General features: G+C 43.9%; 1 protein-coding gene across 1 annotated transcript in view; it reads left to right on the top strand.

Annotated features, from left to right (window-relative positions):
• The first annotated feature begins 604 nt into the window (after nucleotides 1-604).
• Nucleotides 605-20466, top strand: part of ZCCHC24 (zinc finger CCHC-type containing 24) — a 111725-nt gene continuing 91863 nt past the window's right edge. The window contains exons 1-2 of the mRNA XM_084290075.1: nucleotides 605-1109; nucleotides 18531-18731. Of these exons, the coding sequence (XP_084146201.1) occupies nucleotides 870-1109; nucleotides 18531-18731 (441 nt within the window). The 5' untranslated portion in view covers nucleotides 605-869. The remainder of the gene's footprint in view (nucleotides 1110-18530; nucleotides 18732-20466) is intronic.

Raw genomic sequence — 20466 nt, forward strand, 5'->3', positions numbered from 1 at the left:
AACCTCCCGGTGTGGTGTTCGCACTGAGCAGCTACCCTACGCCGCTCCAGCCACCGCAGGCGATGCGGCGGGGATGTTTACGGGCTGTAAGGACCAGCTTACCCACTCGGGCTCCTTCCTAAGCGCAGGACCATCCATCATCCCCTTTCGTGCTACCAGGCTCCTTAAAAGGCCTACTCGCTTTAACTCCCGCGCGTCCCGGGGCTACCTCCCTGGCTTTCCGAGGGAGCAGGGCACGGCTCGCCGGCCTTTTTTGGGAAGCCCTGCCCGCGCCGGGCCGTGCAGCGCTGCCCCGACGGCGGTGCGGCGGGGAGGGCGCTCCCCCACGGAGCCGGGGGAGGGACGGGGAGCGGCGGGGGAGCCCCGCACGGAGCCCGGGGCGAGCGCGGTCCTCCCCGGGAAGGGGCAAGGGGACAGCGAAGGGGAAGCCCCGGAGGGGTCCGGCCGGCGCCCTCCCCGTCCCCGCACCCCCTTGGCGGGCGGGAGGCCCGTGGGGGCGCGGCGCCGCCGGAGCGCCGGCAGCTCCTCCCCGGCGGTGCCCCGGGAGTGGGAATAAAGACAGATAGCGGGGCGGGCGGGGAGGGACGGGCGGAGGGAGGGAAGAGAAGGGAAGGGAAGGGGGCAGGCGGAAAGTTGGCTGCGCGGCCCGCGGCGATGCCGGTGGGGCGCCGAGCGCTGCGGCTGGGGCTGGGGCTGGGCGGGCTCGGCGGGCCGTAGGGCGGCGCGGGGCGCAGCGAGCCCCCGGCCCGGCCTCCAGGCGGGCGGCAGCGGGCGGCCCGGGCGGGGACGGCGGCGGGGCCGGAGCCGGAGCGCCCGCAAGGGGAGCGGCACCGCGGAGCCGGCCGCCGCCGGGCGCGCTCGGGGGAAAGATGAGCCTGCTGTCAGCCATCGACACCAGCGCCGCGTCCGTCTACCAGCCCGCCCAGCTCCTCAACTGGGTCTATCTCTCGCTACAAGACACGCACCAGGCCAGCGCCTTCGATGCCTTCCGCCCCGAGCCCTCCTCCTCGCAGCACCCCGACCTCGGCTACACCAAGAGCCCGCCGGAGCTGGGCTCCTCGCTCGGCTCCAGCTATCTCAACAGCTTCTTCCAGCTGCAGCGCAGCGAGGTGAGTGCGCGGTCCCCGCCGAGCCCTGACCGCCATGATGCCGCCGCCCGCCCCGGGGCTGCCCCTGGGCTCGCGGCCCGGCCGCGGGGACGCTGCGGGGAGCGGCCGCACGCCGGCTACCACCGGGGGGGGGGGGGGAAAGGGCTGCTACAGGCGGCCCGACGGCTCGAAACCGCCCCCCCGACACCTAAAATCCGTGCTGAAATCACTTCTGCGAGTGTAGCCGTAAGCACGGGGGGCGAGGGTGGAAGGAGGGGGCTGCGAGCTGGGGGAAAAGTTGTGCGCGCCTCGCGTCAGGCGCGGAGCAGCCCGTAGGAAACGAGAAGGAAGGAAAGCAACCAAAGCGTAGGGCACACAAAGACAATTCACTGCGGAGAGCCCTGGCGCAGGAAGTTGTTGAGGTCAAGCACTTCTGCATCGGAGGGACCTCGCCGCTGCAGGGGGCACCTCTCCCTCCGCCGGGCCGAGCGCCCGCAGGAGGTCCCCCAGCAGCAGCCGCGCTCCTCCCGGCCACGGGGCTCCTGCCTCGGGCCTCCACTGGCGAGGGCTGGGTGGGCTGCGCGCCCGACCCGCTGCGGCACTCCCCCAGTGACATTTGGGAGCCATTTCAGTCACAGCAGAGGTTTAAAATGCGTTCTCGGCCAAAATACCTATTGCTTTTCTGTCAGCAAAGGGGCTGTTAATTGAAAATTCAAATGCCCCAGCAGTCACGATGCTATAGCTGTTAGTAGTGGAGAGCCAGAGCTGCACACACACACATACTTTTTTCCTTAATTAGAAATAATTTCTTCCTTCAGGATCTTGCAAAGCACATCCAGTCTCAACACTGACACTATTTTTGAGAGTATCTAAATCAAAACCCAGCCGGTCTGATGCACCCAACCTCAGTAAGCCTAACATACCCAGTTTAAATACATGCAGACTTCACAACACAGTGATTTTGCTTAAAGGCCAAGAGGGAGCATAACACAAGCCTCCAGCTCCCTACCCACTGGTTACCAGTCGGGGATTTTGATGAGCTCTGTGCTCTCCAGGTAGCGGTAAGAGTCCGGGACTGGCCTACATGGCTTCTTTGAAGAGCGGGACACCGCTCGGCTCCATGTTTCCAAACGTCAGGATGCACCCCGCTCACAGCAGGTCCTCATTTTCCTCCCTTTTTCTCACAAGAAAAAACAAACACAGAAACCCACCCACACAAAGTACACGAAGGATGCATGCAGACCTCTGAGAAAGTTTTCCTAACGTTTCTCTAAGTTTTTTTCTGTTTGTACTACACCCGTTGTGAGTAGGAGCTAATCATTTTGTCACACTCTCCCCCTTCCCCCTCGGTTCACATTTCTTTCCATTTTTTCCCAAAACCCTTTCCTTTGGAACACCATTTCCCGGCAGGCCAGGCCTTCCCCCAGCTGTGGCCACCTCCCGGGGGCACTGGCCAGCCCCACCTCAGGCTCCCTGGGCCAGAAGCAGCACACCAAGCTCCCCTCCACCCCTCTGAGGCATACGGGTGCCACCTTACATGACTCCTTTTCACCTTTTCCTGTTTCCTGAGGTATACTAGTGACAGCCACCAAGAGCCACCAGTTCTGTAGAAAGCCTGGTGAGCTTGCAGGAAATAAGGAGTCATTTGATTCTATGCAGATATTAATATTCTTTAAAGACAGAGCACGTTAGTTTGTTCCTTTTCCAGCCTGCGGCAACAATAGCATTGACCACCCTGCTGGTAGAGACACTTTTCTCTATTTCCAGTCTTCACCTGAACTATGCATTAACGCGGCTCGCACTTAGAGAGGGGGTCTGGGCAGAGGGAAGGGGACGCTGCCACCTCTCAGGGCACAACAGCACACTTGCACACTGGGTGAGCTCTGAAGAAGAGAGGGAATGCTTTAGTTCCCCGGGCTGATGCTGTCTGCTTATTCTGCATCTTTCATTAAGGGGTTTGGAAGGTGTTAGAGATACTGTTGCTCAAAACAACAACAACAAAAAAAAAGTTCTGTCAATATGTTGAATGTCCTGTTCTTTCCAGAAACTAAACTAGACTGCTTTTTGGCAGGAGCCACACGAGTTCCCTACAATGTCATGCTCTTAATTCTTGAAATTCTAACATCTGTTTATTTGCGGATGCCATTCAGCGTACACCAAGTATTTTGACTGCGTAAAATTATTTTGGGGAGCAGTAGTGTTGTGTGCTACTTTTGCATCAAGTGGGCTTATGCTATCTTTGGAAGACACGTAGCTTTCCACAGTTAAAGCGTTGACTGTTTTCTGCACAGTGCTTGCTTTGGTTGGCATTTTTTCCTCCCAGTTTTGTCCTGGGCTGGCTTATCCTGGAGCTGGGCTGTGACAATGATTGACAAGGAGCTGTATACAATATTTGGAAAGTGACCTAATGAGAGGCCAAAATAGCACCAGATTGAGAAATGGTAGGATCACAGGGTATAAAATAGTTATGCGCCCCGTAGGTTGCTTTGCAACTGAAAATTTTCTGGAGGAGATTGCTTGTAATAAGAGACAGTACTTGTGAGAAGTTGCTATTATACTGGGTTTGCAAGTCTGCATGGCAGTGCCTGTGTATGTGACTTGCATGCTGACCAAAGAACTGGGCAGAAAAAAAAAAAAAAGAGCCAGCACCCACAGAGTAGTCTTGCACTTCACCAAGATTTTTGTCCTCCAGACTTTTTCCACTACAATGGACGCCTTCTAAATAAACATGATGAACACAGCTGTTTGGTGCATAAAAGCCCATTGTACCCAGAAAAAGAAGCAATAATAAAGGTTTAAACAGTAAAGCGACAATGAATGTTTTGTTCCATATGCAAGACTCATTTTGCAAAACAGACCTGCTTTAAATAAAACTTTACTGCAGCATTTAATGTCCTAGATATGAAACGAAAGCATGTTAGAACATTAAGATGTATTAAATTGGCTATTGAACCCAACTCCACCCTCATTATAACACCATCCGTCAGAGCCAAGTATTTGAGGTTTTGTTGTGAGGCTGGTTACATGGGAATTAAGGCATTTGAGACATAGCCAGGTAACTGTGGCTTTGTGTCATTGCGTGGTATAATTGAGAAACCTAGAATAATGGGGCAATAGAGTCATATGGCATTTTTCTACTCTCGCAGTAGGCTTCCTACTAAATCAGTGCTGACTTCGGTCAAGAGGAGACAGCTACAACTAACTCCAAGTTACCATATTATAATCAAACTTGTTTCTTTGAACATAAAGTGCTAATTCCAGAACAGGCCAATATTTACACGAGAAGGAGCCCATGTCCTAGCGAATTCTTTACCCACGTACAATGCTTTGCATGTCTTCCAAGAGGGGAATTCCTTCCAGAAACCTCTACAGCAGCCACTTTCCAGATCCAAACCAGGTCTTATTTAAGCACAAATAACTGCATATATGGGATTAGAAAACAATCCATGTTTTTGAGAAGCAGTTCATGTTTTTGACTCAGGGACCTGCAGATCCATTCTTTACAGGCAAGAGAGGAACTAACTGGGAATGAGAGAACATGAGCTAGTTCAATCAGCTGCATTAAAGTGCAGATCACTCCCTCAGGAAGGAAAATTTGGGGAATTAAAGAAAAAGAAGTTAGAGCCTATACTACAGCAAATCCTGATGAAACCCCAGTGGAACAGAAGCAGGTCTGCAGCACTGGGATCAGTACAGCTTGTGAATCAGCTTTCTAAAGATGAAAGGTTAATAAGACAATGACATTCATGTATATTATTGTTAAAAATAAATAAATGATGAAACACTTGCAAGAACAGGAAGACGTGTGGTAGGAATATAGCATTTCTACAGAAAATACATTTTCTATCAAACAACCTTGTTTCCTGTCTGTCCTTCATAGAATTTTTGGCAAAAAACTAGCTGAATACATTACGAAGAAAGACCTCTTCTTTACCCTAGGTGAACTAATTTGAAGGGTAAGTAAGGAAACTGTTTTCCTTACTGTTACTTAACAGTAAGGAAAAACAACAACAACAAAACCACAATATGAGTTCTCTCATCATCTAAGTATCAGAGTAATACAGGGATTGCCATACAAGATCAGACCAGTGTCCCACTAAACGAACTGCCATCTCAACAGCCACAAACAAAGACTTCAAAGACAAAACACTTTGCAAGAGACAAAACACCTTGTGTGAAGCTGCTCGCAGCCGGTGAGGTCCTAGGGCAAACAGAGCAGAGATGAGGATTAGCAGAAAGGGCCCTATGCTCTGGGACACTTCTGACTCCCCTGGTTCTCTGGCCAGTCGTTAGGTGCTGTAGCACAGAGCGTATCTGTGATCCACTCAGCACAAAGCCTGCTCAGACTGGACTCCTTGCTTCTCCATTGCAGACTCAACAACCACAGTTATCTTTCTCCTCTTCCTGAAGTGTCCTTAAACATAGCGCAGTGTATAGGTTGCCTTCAGTAGATGAAGTCACGTTGAAAATAACTTCAAAAAGTCTTGGTTCCTGTATTTACTTATTCTCCCAGTAAGTGTAAGATTTACTTTTAGCACAGACGAAGTGTGTAGGACCACAAAGCATCAAACACACTGCACAGGGCTGTTCCTGCAGTAAGGTTTTCTTACCTGGACAAAGGCAATAGCAAGGGAGTCTGGCTGCTGGCCTTGATTGGCCTTTACATTTTCAGTATTAGATGTTACTATTTCTCAAGCTGAAACATTTAGGTTTTTCTTAAGAAAAGGAGAAAGTTCAAGTATTACTTCAAAAACACATACACACAAAAAAGCTAAGTCTGCAAATAAAATCTAGCAACTATATCTACATCCTCAAAATGTGAGCAGCCTGACAAAAGTCATTTAGATTAAATTTAAAGTAGTAAGAATTTCACATGTTTGAGAAAAAAGTGTGTTATGGAATAATTAAACATTCCACTAAGACTGCCAGCTGTAAATTACTCTTAAAACATCCATTAATAACAGTGATTATTATTTGATTGATCTCCTTGCCTTGATTTTTCTCATTATTGCTTATTTAAGTGCTAAAACTGAAACTTAAGTTAAACTTAACTTGGAAAGGCAATAGCTCAGCAATTCTTATTTTGGAGGCCCGTCTGCTCTCTGACTCAGTATGATGGCACTTTACAGATATCTTGTGGCTATGTAAAGTCACAGTCAACTACTTTGAGACTGCTTTTCAAGAACTTGCATGGCAGTTCAGGTGCATTCTCTCTGCCTCCTCCCCGGGTGCAAAGGCTTTTCTGTGGTTTTACAAATGGTATTTAAAAGGGGAGGAAAAAGAAAAAAAAAATGAAAACCAAAAACAACATGTACTTCCTTCTGTTTTCTTGTCACAAAACTGCCTACAAAGGTGAAAGAAATACTAGCACAATGCTGTCAGATAACTAAAGTAATCAATCCAAAACAATCATTGTTTTTAATCCCTGTGATTGAAGTGCAAAGCATATGATTCAAACTTTAAAACTTAATTGCTTCTGTATACATGCACCACAACATACACTGGTACTTGCACTGTCTAGTGCATTTCTTTTTTGCACTGCTCCTTGCAAGGGATTTGAGAGAGCTGAACCTCTGTGAGTCAGCAGACTTCTGGGGTATCAGCATGTCAGCCTCTGTCCTCCTGTGCAGCCATCTCTAAAGCTGTTTTGAAAGCGCTGCTTCAGCACAGAAAGTACAGATTTCACACCCCCAGCTGTATTGTGGTCTCAAAGTCTCAGATCTAGCAGCTACTGCATTTTCAATTCGAGTTTGATGTGTATTGTAAAATGCAAAATTCAGGTGAGTGCTAAGGCGAGTTTCAAGCCCAGAAGCACTTTTTTTTTTTTTTTTTTTTTTTTTTTTTGCTTTCCTGCTCTTCTGTTTCTACTTCTGCAGCCATGGCCTCCTGTTTTGCTACTTCTGTCTTTGGAAAACACTTTTGCTTGGGACAGGGAGTGGAACCAAAACCAGAACAAACTATATCCATGAAGGTGTTATATGAAAAGGAATCGTATACAACATGTATTTATTATTTTCAGAAGTGAGAAGCCAAGTGATCATACAAATTAGTCTTCCATTTGTATCCCTTAGGCATGGCTTTTGACTTCTCTACTCACCAGGACGTATTTTAAACTTTTAAGCATTCTAAGTACAATTGCATTGCTTTTCCTTGGGATTCTTTATCCAAACAAGGACGAGCTCCTTGTTTGGATAAACAAGGAAATGTTCCTAATGGAAGCAAGCTGCTGGTGAAGATACGCTGATATTAACCCAGTAGCCAGAGCCTCTTTACCTCCTTACCCTCCCCACACGTGAGACCAATGTTATTGCAGCTCTGCAGTGCATCTGCTCTGCCTCTAGTGTTACCTTGTTCAAATGTGACTTATAGTTGGGCTTCTGCTTCATGGCAGCACAAGTATTTAGCCACATAACATCACATCAAAGGCTGAACTGTGTTTGAAAAGCTGGCAAGAGCTAAAATATTAATTGCTAAACTTACATCAGGTCATGCAGAAGAGAGATGTGGGCCTTCTTTTTACCACTGATTTCTTTTTAATCCAATCGTTAAAAAAAAAAAAAAAGCAATGGAAAATGGAGCAGTTATATGTATTCTTCCCAATTAGTTGAAAATTATTGCAACTCTTACAGATCACTTGGGATATGCAAACTTGTAACTAAGAAGAGCATGGGCATTTGCTTTTGGTCTCAGAAATACATTCATGTCTTGAAAAGTTTGCCAGGCAGTACACGCAGGGAAACAAACAAAAAACCCCACCCAAACAGAGGCAAAAGCATGCAAGATTCCTATTACAACTCTATTTTATACATGCAGTTCTCAGTTACAGTTATTTTACAGTGTCTTCCATGCCAAGGAACTCAAACAAAGGGGTGATGTAACTGTGATATAACTGTTGGGTAATGATTTTTCATCCCTTCCTCTTTTGCTCCTTCGACATCGACTCAATTACTCAGAAAAGGAAGATGCTTCTCCGGTCAACTGCACAATCAGTCAAATCTGACATCAACTAATACATTTATGAAAAGCATTGAATAAGTAGGAAATCCAAATGTGTACAAAACAATGGTTTTATCCAAAAGCCAAAGTCACTCCCCTTCCCCTCCTATTTATTTAAACTTTGTTTTGGGGATTTTGTGGATTTGTACAAGACAGCAAGAAACAGCACCACTGCAAGGAGTTATAGAAGTTCAGAAGAGATCACATTATTGACAGTCACTAGGTGAGGATCAATGCAAGGCAATTTTCTAACTCTGAATTTAAGTTACTCATTTAAATTCTGACTCCGTGCATTTGCATGAAGACCCAAGCACAGATATTACAAAGCTAATCGTACAACACTGATAAGGAACTGCAAAGAGGCAAAAGCAAGTGTGTTTTGTTATCAAAACTAGATGCATGGATATAAATGATGCCTAAGAAGTGATAGTGGATATCACCTTAAAGCTTCTGGGCTGCTTTCTGAAACATAATAATTGATATTTGTACCCGTCCTCAGTTTCCTCCCCTAGGGAAATTGCCAGCTGCCTGATGCCCAGTTTGCCGCTCTCCTGCATTGCCCTTCTCCCTCTTTTAGAAAGCCATGATGAAATGATTAAATTAAATGGAAAGAATTTAAGTCTTTGCTTCCTTGCAGTTTTCTTCAGTTTCTGTCAGGGTTCCAGAGAAGTTATAGTGGAGCAAAGGAACTGATTAAGTTTTACAAAGCTATTCAAATCCTCCAGCAGTTCTGACAGAACTCAGACAGATGGTATTTCCTAAGTGTCACAACATAGATCAGTTTCTTCTAGGAATGAAAACTAGAAGTAGAACCTACTTCTACTAGAAGCGGAACCTAAAATTACAGAGAGATTCACTTCAGAAAAGTTAGGAGGACTGGGTTTTGTCTATGTCCCTCGTTGCCTAGCCAGGCCAGCACAGTTGTTTTGAGTCTCAGTAGGTTTTAAGTTGTCAAGTTTTAACACAATCACAAGCCTAGCCCATTTCTTTCTGTCTTGGGTTTTGGTGTGAGCAAATACTAACAAGTCCCAGTAGCTTGAGAAGGAGGGTTTATAAGGAGCCTCCTGTAGGCCTTTTTCTTAGCTCTTCCGTACCCGCTGACAACTGCTACTACTTGGAGAACTGTTGCGTGGTGTTCCAAAACCTGCATCTTGGGAGATATGTTTTGTCTCTCAAGGTTCAGTTTGAAGATAAGCAAATACCCTCACCGTCCAGAGAAATTCTGTGAGATCTACAGCTCTGGTTTTCATACCTGAAGCAGAAATATGTTCCTGCTACATAAAAAGACCACCCCCAGCTACTCCAAGGACACAGCAGGATTTGGCATCTCTTTTGAATGAACACAAGTGCAATGCCCAAGAAGGATTTCAGGAATCTGGTGGTCTATATTTACATCTCATCCAGCTAACTGCCAACCAAGCAAACATCTTAGAGGGATCATCTTGCTCCCACAGGGTGCTCTTGCCAACCCAGGAGTCCCAGATTTCTAAACCTGTTGGAGATTGTAGCAGGGAAATAGGAAGTGTTTGGGAGGAGGAGACTTTGACTCTTTGCACTAAGCTAGCCTGCCAGGCACCTATACGTGTGTCTTCATCAGGGCTGTGGATACTTGTGGTTGAATGGAAAGCAATGGACCTATTGTACACATGTTGCATCCTGAAAAGAGGGATTCATAAGGGCTTGTAAGAGAACAGGGTTTCAGCATCGGGGGCCTGTCCGTGAAACATGAAGGCATTCTTACAACCATCTTCCTCCAAAATGCATTGCAATTTAAATTAATAAAATAACATCTTCATTACCCCAACAAACACAACCTGGGAAAAAAAAATCCTTAAGTCTAATTTGAAACTAGATCACTCAATTTTTATAATTTATCTGAAGCAGAATGTGGAGTTTTATACCCGTTTGCTTAGATCACACTTGAAGCTATGCTGTGTAACAACTGGTTCAGAGGGTGGCTATAGATAGAGATAAAACTATCCAAAAGCTGGAGTTGCAAGATGAAATTCCAGCCTGTCATGCAAATAGATGGAAGCAATTTATTTTCTTCACTATATTCAATTTAGGAAAAGTTTTTGTCTTCCCATGAGTGCAGAAACTGAGGCCCTAAGCACATTGTGAGGGGCCCGCTCTGGGCAGATGATGTATTGTTCCTACCTCTGACAGTGACCTTAGCTTTGCCTCTTTTAAACTTTGGCAGCCATCACAGAGGTTTCTGCGCCAAGAAGGCATTACTGAATGTAAATGATATAAACAAAAGTGTCTCAGACCTAAAGTTCTATTTAACCCAAAATGAACATTTCTGAGCAGAACCTTTCATCGTGTAAGAGCTGCACAGGAGGTAAATGCTTTCCTAAGTGTGCCTTAAACAGGCACATATCTATTTCCGGGTGTTATTTTTCTTATGTTTGGAGTGTCAAAAGACCCACCAAATGAAAGGAAACCTGACTCTTGTTTTTCAAACTGTAGGTCAGATTGAGACAAGATTTCCTGCAGGAAACAGAGATGTTAACAGAATGTGGCTGTGGGTATTAAAGTGCAGGGGTCAAAATACGTCCATCCGTTTCTCCCCTCGCTTTATAACCTTCATAGCCTCCTCGCAGCCTGAGAACCCCATCTTGACACCCGCAAAATATGCTCGTTTTTCAGCAGCATTAGGAGGCACCGGGATTAGGGGATCTGGTGGGGCCTTCCCACCCCCACTGCTGCTCATTCTGGGAAGGTCAGGGAGGTTACTGGGCTGCAACCCAGGGGAGATCCAGCTGCAGGCAGCCCAGGGACAGGCTGAGAAATGAAGGCTCCTGTGGGGATGTGTTAAAGTAATTTGCAGTGTGAATGGTCTCCCTTGTCCCTAATATAGTGCTCATGTGTTGGAACTTCTCTAACATAAGTGGGCAGTTGTTTAGCCTTCAGCTGATGAAAAGGATCCCTGCAGAGCTTGGTACGAGATTTAGAGAGTTCCTCCAAGACTGCGCACCTCTGACCAAACATCTGTCCTTTCCTTTTCCACCTTTCTGTTAATAGACATTAAAGACAGCTTGTGAGGTCCCTGTACAGTGTATAAGACAGGTGTCCCCACCAACATCCACACCAAACCTTCCCCTGATGCTGTTACCTGTTACAGGAAGGATCACACTGCTAGCAGAGAGCTCTGAGCCCTGCTTGAAGTTCAGCAATCCAATGGCAGTGATTGAACTTCTTCACTGCCAGCTTTGTTACCTCCGCACCACTGAGCAGGCAGGGAGCAGCACTTTTTAAGATCTGTAGATGTGTGAAAGTCCTGAATGGTAAACACTGAAAGCTTTGGATCAAGACTCTAAAGATCAGCAGATTTAAAGTGAGGCGAGATGGTGCCACGTGCTGCTCTTCAACTCTTCCATGAAGTGAAGGTACACAAATCATACAGAGAAGCTTATCGCACCCACTTGCTGTTAAGCAATTTAAGAGGTGAGAAGCAATTACAGCCTGAGAAGCCACAACCAACCAAGCTGGGAGATCTAGAAGAGCTAGATTAGACAGATCTAGCCACTACATTAAAGATTCATTACCCTACCACTGACTTGCTTCACAACTACTGACAAGTCATGCCACATTCAGAGTAGTCTCCTCAAAACACCCATTTCTCTAGAGGGAAAATCCTAGTGCCCTCTCTCTGAGAATATTTAGAAGCAGGCATTAGCAGATTAATATAACCATGTGTTTATCTAAATCCCGAGACAGAAGGATGAATGTAGGTACACTTGACTCATCTACATTTACCTACATTAAGTAAGGAGCTTGAGTAATTGACATTTTCTTAAAGTCAGCCTAAGGACCAATTTCTTGACAGCTGACTTAAGCTTTGACTTCAGAAGGAAACAGAAGCCTGGGTCTTTTCTCCTTCCTCCAGGCATTTTCTTCAGCAAGCAATAAGCTTTGCTTCCACTTGTCCAGTGATAAAATTTTACTAAGTAACCTCTTTAACTGTTCTCTGCAAAGGTATCTATAGCTTGGCAGAAGAGCTAAAGCAGACATAAGCCATAGAGCAGCAGTTTTTGAGGTTTTCCAGTTCAGCCTTGGTAATTAAACACTTTATCTGCCTGAAGTTAATGTAACTACATTTATAACAGTATTTTTACTTAACCTTCTATGTTCAAAAGGCTTTTGGATTGACCATAAACATTGATCATGCATTGAATATTTTCTTTGGGAACAAAATCAAGCCACTGGTCTGACCATTTATAAGGAACTAGAGCACAAAAAAGCCACAGATAGAAGTGCTGTTCTCCAGACGCGCTCATCTTCAGGTACCACTGTTCTGCTTTCACACACGGTGCATAGCCCCACAGATAAGTCCCATGTCAGGAACAAGCCCTGCGTGACTGCCAGGGAAGACAGATGCAGGCCCTCAGGTTAAGTTTTGTATATGAGTATGTACAAGCCACTGAATTACTGTTTTGATAGCTTCAGATTTCTCCCTCCTTTCACGTAAAAATAGCAACTGAGTGAGGGCAGTGACTTGTCTGTCCTACTGTTTTATTCATGACACAGCGCAGGGATATACTCACTTCTTATCTTCACGAAAATCCAAGCTGATAAACAACTTCAGCACCTTTTGACATTTTAGTGCAGGGCTAATAATTAGTGTAGCTAGTCTGGTTACCATCACAGACGCTTCACAGACTGGAGAATGTTTATAATTTACAGTATATGAAAACCTTACTTCTTCACGCCGATGACAGGGCAACCCAACTCCTTTTTCCAGCAAACTTCAAACAGCCATGGCGCCTGCTGACTTAAACTGAACTCTGCAAGTTAGGGCTGCTTTATTTTTGTTTGCTTTAGCACGTTGGCTAAATACCAAAGCAAAAATAAGTCATCAAAAAACTCTTTGCTCATTGCTTTCCAATTACAGGCTATTCCATGTCATGCAAGAACTAATGACAGTATAAGAATACCGGAGTACTATAGGAGCTCACCTCAGTATATGCAATTAATAAAAATGCATAGAGAACAAGCACAAATTGAATCAACTTATAGCTTGAACAGGGTCTTTCACAAGTCCTTAGAGATGCTGTTAAACAGCTATAAATGATCATGAATATTTTAGTATTGAGCAGCTGTTTTTTAAAAAGAAAAAAAAATAAAATAAAATCACTGGATTTCAGGTCAAATAGTCACAGTAATGGTATCACAGCCAAAGGAAGTTATCCCCCTAAGGTGGAGTAGTCACCTCTGCAAACCTGAGTGATAAATCCTTTAACTAGCAGAAACCGAGAAAGCCATCTGAGGGAACAGACACTATGTGTGCAGAATCCAGCAGTTTAGGAGAATTATATGGTTCCTTCTATCTAGGTTTAGCTATTGTATTTGGGCTTAAACATCAGCCCCCTTCAAGAAGGGCAAGGAGTTGCATTTTCTTCATGCTTATTTACAGAGTTCAAATACTTCTCTCTGTCCTCTTTTTTAACTAGTGAAGTATTGGGTACCAGCATAGGGTTTTGTTTGTTAGCTTGTTTTGTTTATTTGGCTGGTTGCTTTGTTTGTTTGGATTTTGTTTTTCAAGGGGACAGGGATAAAAAAAAAAAAATCTTTGAAGTGTAATTCATAAATCAAAATAAAACCAAACAACCCAAGGGCCCTAAACAAATGTACTGGCCAGGCACAGACTGCCAACCAGTTAGACCAACACAGGTCATTCCAGCTTCAGGTAATGAGTGGATCTGCAGCCCTTACCACCACCTTCAGGGTTCAGCAGCCAGAAACTGAACTCCAGGCAGAACCTGAGTTTCCCAGGCATGCCCCTACATACTCCATCCCATACCTAAATAAATCCTAATAAATAAATAAATCAGCCTCTATAAATCCTAATAACAAGGTGCCATTCCCACTTAAGCAGATTGTTGTCAGTTATTAATGTCAGCTGTAAGCAAAGGCTCTGGAAAAACATGCAATCCCATCACCTTTGGACAGAATTAAATGTTGTCATAATTGAAATGCTATTATGGTATCTGTCCTTCCTAACCATAGTTAAAAAAATACCTTTACAGCTAAAGCAATAGCCATACCAGGAGGTTGTTGGAAAGAAAGGCTTATCACCTATTTGTTCAAGTGTGCCACGCATCATCACATTGCGTATAGCACCACTTCCTTTATTTTTAACATCATACCAATGCTGAAAAAGTAGCTGAAGAGAGAAATTCTGTTCCAGTGTTTCCTTATCCACCTCTTGGCATGTGGATCCCCAGAGCTGTCTCTGAAAGGTGGGGACCAGCCAAGGGAATCAAGAGTGTTTGCCAGATCCTTCACATAAGCAGGCATTTCTTGGAGGTGGGCTGGACACTGGAACCCCTCAGTCCCTCACATATGTTGCCCAACTGGGAGCAGGGTAAGGCAGCTAGAGAAGACAATAGCTGCCTCTGTCACAAAGGGCTGGACTGGAACCTTACTGATTGCATACCTTTTAACTGGAAACACTTTGCAAACAAATAACACAGGAAGCCTTACTTCCCAGCACCACCGACAGATGCAGTTTGAAGACCTACAGAGCAGAGAGGTTACCTTCTAAAAACAGACCACCAGATTTTCAGTTTGGTTCCCATTCAACTGAGTCAACAAGCTTCACAATAAGAAGAAAAACAAACCCGCCAACACCAAAAAACAACAACCAAACTTACATTATCAGCCAGAACTCCCCACCAAGCACGTTTCTAAGTTTTACCAGTAGCTCCCCCACCCTCCCAGTGCAGCAAGATAAGGAAATCCTGAATTCATTGCAGCTGGGCTGATGAGCCTCCTAATTAAGACATGCAGTGTGGTCTCTAGGCTCCCTCAGAGCACTAACCCTTTCATTGCCAAGCTCAAATCCTGCTCTGCTCCTAGTGGGAGATATTATTTGTGGTTTAATGTATTATCTTCATTGTAAGGAAACAGGCTGACTTTGCTAGGGGCACCTCATGGGCACAAAGCAGTCATTGCTTTTGGTGGTTCCCCTCCGAGGAGCGGTCTCCCTGGCACCTCACAGACCAGTATGCTTGAAGTCGGAATGAGTCAGATTACATTTCCCTCTTCCTTCCTGTTTCCCTGCCTACTGTCATCTTTATAAAACCATCAGCATTCTACCCGTCACCCCGATCATCCCCTGGACATTTTAAGTGTGAAACTAATTCAAAGTTTTTGCTCAAAACCCTCCTTAAAAATCCCCTTTGCAGCAATGTAAACACTGAGCAAGGACTCAGTTGCTGATTTGCTAAGTGTCCCAGACAAAAAACACTGGTTTATGTATCTCAGCAATATTCATTCATCCCTTGTCTTCTACAAAGACAGGATGGGCTAAATCACCATTTGCTTTCATCATGTTCTTTACATGTTCCTGGGCTTTTGCTATTTCATTCCAGGGCCAGGATGAATTTTCCCACCACCACCCTTATTATATAACTGGGCTTTTTGGAATGGCTTTTTTCCTCATCTCATTATGAAGAACTGGAGATTTCCACAGCTAGGGACAGGATGTACCGCTGTTTGCATTGCTGCTCTTCATGGTATCTTTCAAGTGCCAGATTGATATGCTTTTCATATTGACTCAGAGCTAAACTGATGTAAGGCCATTTTCCAGGTCAGGCTGGCAGGAACTGCTGAAGCAATTTGCCTGACTCTGTACCAGGAAGGACAATCTGCATCTTGGGATTGTCTAGGAATTTTCCTTAATGAAATAATTGTTCTTTGAAGCTCCAGTGGCATTGAAAATGTCCACCATATCTCTTCAGCCATCATCTGCTTTTTTTTTTTTTTTTTTTTTTTTTTTTTCTCCTTGTTTTAACACTGGGCCTTAAGATGGTTATAGAGAAGTGTCTCATGGCAGTGTTTTGGTGTGGCCACCTTTGGCACATATTGCACAAATGCCCTGCCAGCTGAACCAGGTGGCTGCTTTCAGAGCCATGTGTCACACTTAGGCCATAGAGCTGTGGGTGGCTGCGAAGACAGATTTCATGTCAATACAGCCAGTAGTCTGTGATGGAGTCCTGGCCTGTCACAAGGTGTCTGGCTGCCACGGTTTAAACAAAGAAAGATTTGTAAATAAAGTTTAATGATGGGGTGGCCAAAACTGTGACCTTTACAACCTGTTTGTTCTCCCATTGACCTGAAAAATGCCAAGAGCTATCTGTGTTGGAGAGAATTCCCTAACACAGCCATGCTCTGCTATAATGGTTGGAGCAGCTCAGTGTAAAGGATATGTAGAAAGGAAAACGGTCACCTCTGTGAGCCATATGTCCCATGCAAAGCCCAGTGAAAGCAGCAGGTAGGCATATTTGGTCTTCTCACTGGTCTGGCCCTGGGGGCAGGACTAGCCACCTCCTGGTGGGCACGAGTTACACATTCTGCATCCCCAGGGGTTGTTCCACATTTCAGTGCAAGGTAAAGAATTTGGGATTTCACACATTCTGTGTGGATATACACACTTCTGTAAAAATCAGGTTATAGGGAATTTGCAAAGTTACTTATGTGTTTAATGCATGTGAAGTACTTTAAGAATCTCTTGGTAAGAGGGACTCTTAAGAAAGATTTTGTATTTTCCAAGTGTATGTAAGAGAAAGTGGCTCCTAGGGAGACAAGAACTTCTTGAAGACCCTTAATTAATAGTATTTTGGCATCCGTAGCACTTCCCTTTCCTTTTTGCAATTTGATGCCAAGAATTTCTCATTCCAATAGTGTCCAATAAATCCTAGAAAATAAATTCCAGGGACTGTTGGAGGTATCTTTGCTTACTTGATGACTAAAGCAGCTTAAACCTTTTCTTTAGTTTGTGCAATAACTTTTCCTTTTGAAATGTACAGGTTTAACCCCTGAAACAGTGCCAGACTCTCCTCTCAGCAGCCAGAACATCTTGAACCAGTACAGGACTATATTGGCACTGTGCTGGAGTTAAATGTTGGGCATTTCAGTGCCAGAAGATGTGTGAAGTCCCCCATGAGATCACACTCACTCTGCTCATGGTTTTGTAAATAGAAAACATGCTATTCCGTCTCCCAGACTAAAAGGGCAGAGAGAATTGTAATCACTTTCTCTGGGGCAGTGAGCAGGTCAATGGGAAGGTGAAGGCAGGGTTTGGGGCTCTGGACTACCACCCTCTGTCCCTTTGGATTGATCCTGCTGCCGTGCACCAGCTTTGGCTTTGTATGGGGTTAATGGAGCTCAGTAAGCTGTGTTTGACTCCAGGAAGAGTTGGCAGAGTGGTGCCTAGGGCTTCCATAGGATTCTTGCAATATGTGACTCATACCCAGAAACCACATTCACTGTACAGATATCCTGAATATTTGAGATCTCTGAGATAAATGTAATCCCCTTTAAAATCTATTTGACAAGCTATCTCAACCAATTTCTCTACACCTTCAAAATACCTGAATAACCTATCTGAAGACTCCACTTAAATATTTGGATTTAAGAGCACTGAAAAACAAGGTCTCCATAGAGGCACAGCTTGGATGTCTTCTTACCTCACTTTCCCATAAGTCAGCAGTAATTCTTTGATGCCAGTAGAATTACACAATTATAGCACTATTGTGAGGCATATCAGCCCTAACAGAGAAACACCCTATCAAATGTGTCCCATCATTTCAGGGTGAAAAGGACATGGGTTCATTCTGTTCCTACAGTGATTCATTACTATGTTCAAAAATACAAAACAAAAAAAAAAGAAAGCTTCCATTTATTCCTTAAATTCCTATTACACAGTTTCTTTTGAGTCTTAGAACATTAAAAAGAGTGAACACTTGTTATTTCCATTAGGAAGATTATGTATATAGGTGATTATGGGTTTCTTTTAGTTTTAAATTTACAGAATAACAAATTAAGAGTTTCGGGTTTTGATTTGCATATTGAGAGAGTGAAGATCCTACAAAGGTGAAGTACAAAAAAATAGGTATTTACTATTTAGCAGGAAACATTTAAATCACATAAGGCTTAATCTGAACATTTCTTGTTATTGTTTGAACACAAGACTCTATATTGACTATCAGGTTAACTGGATTGGAAATTAAAAATTACTTTGTGTTTTTTTTTGGTGTTCTTTTCCTTTTCCTGACTTCAGTATTGTTCTTGTAAATAGTTCTGGACACAAAAATGTTGCTTTTTGTGGGTTGTTCTTTTTGCCTGTGTGTTCTAACCACACCATGACTGCGGTATGATCAATCACAAGAAAGCAATCACTGCTCAGTGGAAAGGTTGGGCTAAGTGAGCCATGGCAAGCTCTGTAGGTTCCCCAGCAGTGGGGTGACCAGCTCTGCCTTCAAGATACCTCTTCATTAATGACCTCTTTATTGCTCCCCTCAAATAGGTAGCCATGTTCTTAATGAAAAACTTCTCACATTTTTTTCTGCCATTTTCATCCTTCCCTTACCCAGATCAGTCTGAAAACAGTCTTTGTTTCACGTGCTACATTTCATGTAAGTTTTTTCTTCTCTTTTGCAGGCTCTGAGCAGCAGTCTGTATAAGAGTGCATCTCCTTATGGCTCCCTTAACAACATAGTGGATGGGTTAAGCTCCCTCACTGAGCATTTTTCTGACCTATCCCTTTCTTCAGAAGCCAGAAAACCTAGCAAGAGGCCACCTCCTAACTACTTGTGCCACCTCTGCTTTAACAAGGGACACTACATCAAAGACTGCCCACAGGTAAGCAATATACAATATTCTGGAAAAACCCTTATGAAAACTTTTCAACATTCGTTCATTTAGTAACAAAGAATTTGACTGAAATAGTTCTTTAAAGTAGCACTGAAAAAATATCTTGACAAAATGCCAAGCTAGCCATGTGTTCCTTTAATCCATTCTTTATCACAATGCCGACGGGAAATAAAAAAAAAAAAAAAAGCTATTTCATTCACCAGATAAGCATTATAAAAGATACTCTACAAGGCACATAAGTAGATTTTGGAAACTTAAAAAGTGGCTAATATGTAACTTTCTGTCACATAGATTGTGTAAACTACATTTTCAAGCAGCACACCCTACAGTCAGTTTAGCAATGGCACTTAATAAAAAATATAACAAGTTACATATGCTAAAGGAAAATAAATTGTTACACTGGATGGGAACTTTGAATTAGAGTTGCAGTAACACAAGCTCCAAGTTTATCTAGTGCAAAATGTCTCCTCTGATAGAAGTGGTTTGCTATACTTGGCAAGATGTGATTGTCTTGGACTCCAAGAACTTTTTTTGTAGTGGCAAAGCTGGCAATATTTATTTCCATAGAAAAGCGGCATAAACCTGCGTGCACTAAAAGCACTTACCAATCTGCATTTTTTTTCCTGAGGATCCAAGCCACAATGTGCGAGGTTTCTCCATCCTCTCAAGTTTCAGCTGGATGCAGTTGTGTTTCTGGCTTAAACTTCCACAACTCCAATAATATTCTATGTAGAGTCCCAAGGAAACTCAAGCTCTGCCAATATTCCAGAAATACAAATGTGGACATTACTGTTATCTACTTTACTGTGGTGTTAACCTCCTACCCTCTTAATGTGTGACTTTCAGCAGAATTAATCTGCGTAGAATTAACTACAGTTTGTGGCAGTCAGGGATGTCAGACATATAAGCCAAAACACAGTCAGAAAAGCGTTTGCCAGCTGAGCAAGGTCAGTGTGAAATCAAGTCTAATGTCAGATGAGCTTTAACTGAGTGTATTCCATCCAACTGCTGCTATGCATGGGCTAAGCTGTTTTCTTCATGGAATTTAGCTGTATATCTTTCATTAGTTCTAATGAAAGCTGTGGAATTAAGCTACAATTTGCAGACCTGGGCGTGGCAATTGAAAATATTTTTACTTCATTTTTTTTTTTTAATACACACTGAGTAAAGCAGTTCTCTTGAGGAAAACGTGAAATTTTCCTTAAGAAAGATTAAGCTCAAAAGTACTCAGTTTTGTATACTTCTGTGTTTAATGCACTCAGTTTAGCATGCTACAGCAAAACATTGAGACAGGACCACGTAACAGCATACATTACCTAGCAAGAGGATTAGAACTACAACTGCTGGGTGTGCTTGGCAATCACAGTGCTGAGCTGTGGGAGATGACTCTACCCTGCGGTGTAGGAAGTCAAATGGATGCAACGAGTCCCATGATGACCAATGCATGCAAGCTGCAGCTCACACTGATGGTCTCAAGTGGACATGTCAGTGTTGGAGGAGAAATGCATTATTTGTTTTGCAGGTAGGAAGATTAATTTACTTATATTGCACATCCTGTGTATATTTTTCCCCATGTATTAAGTTTATACTAGCAATATCTTCAACTTCTCTGTGAACAAGGTAATGAAAAGGCTTCCTGAAGAGCATAAGCCATGGCTGGCCAATAAGCAAGAAATGACTGGAGGACTGCGGGACATCATAGCTACAGTTACAGGCAGCCATA

This window comes from Netta rufina (assembly GCF_964035555.1).
Source record: "Netta rufina genome assembly, chromosome: 7".
Classification (NCBI taxonomy): Eukaryota; Metazoa; Chordata; class Aves; order Anseriformes; family Anatidae; genus Netta; species Netta rufina.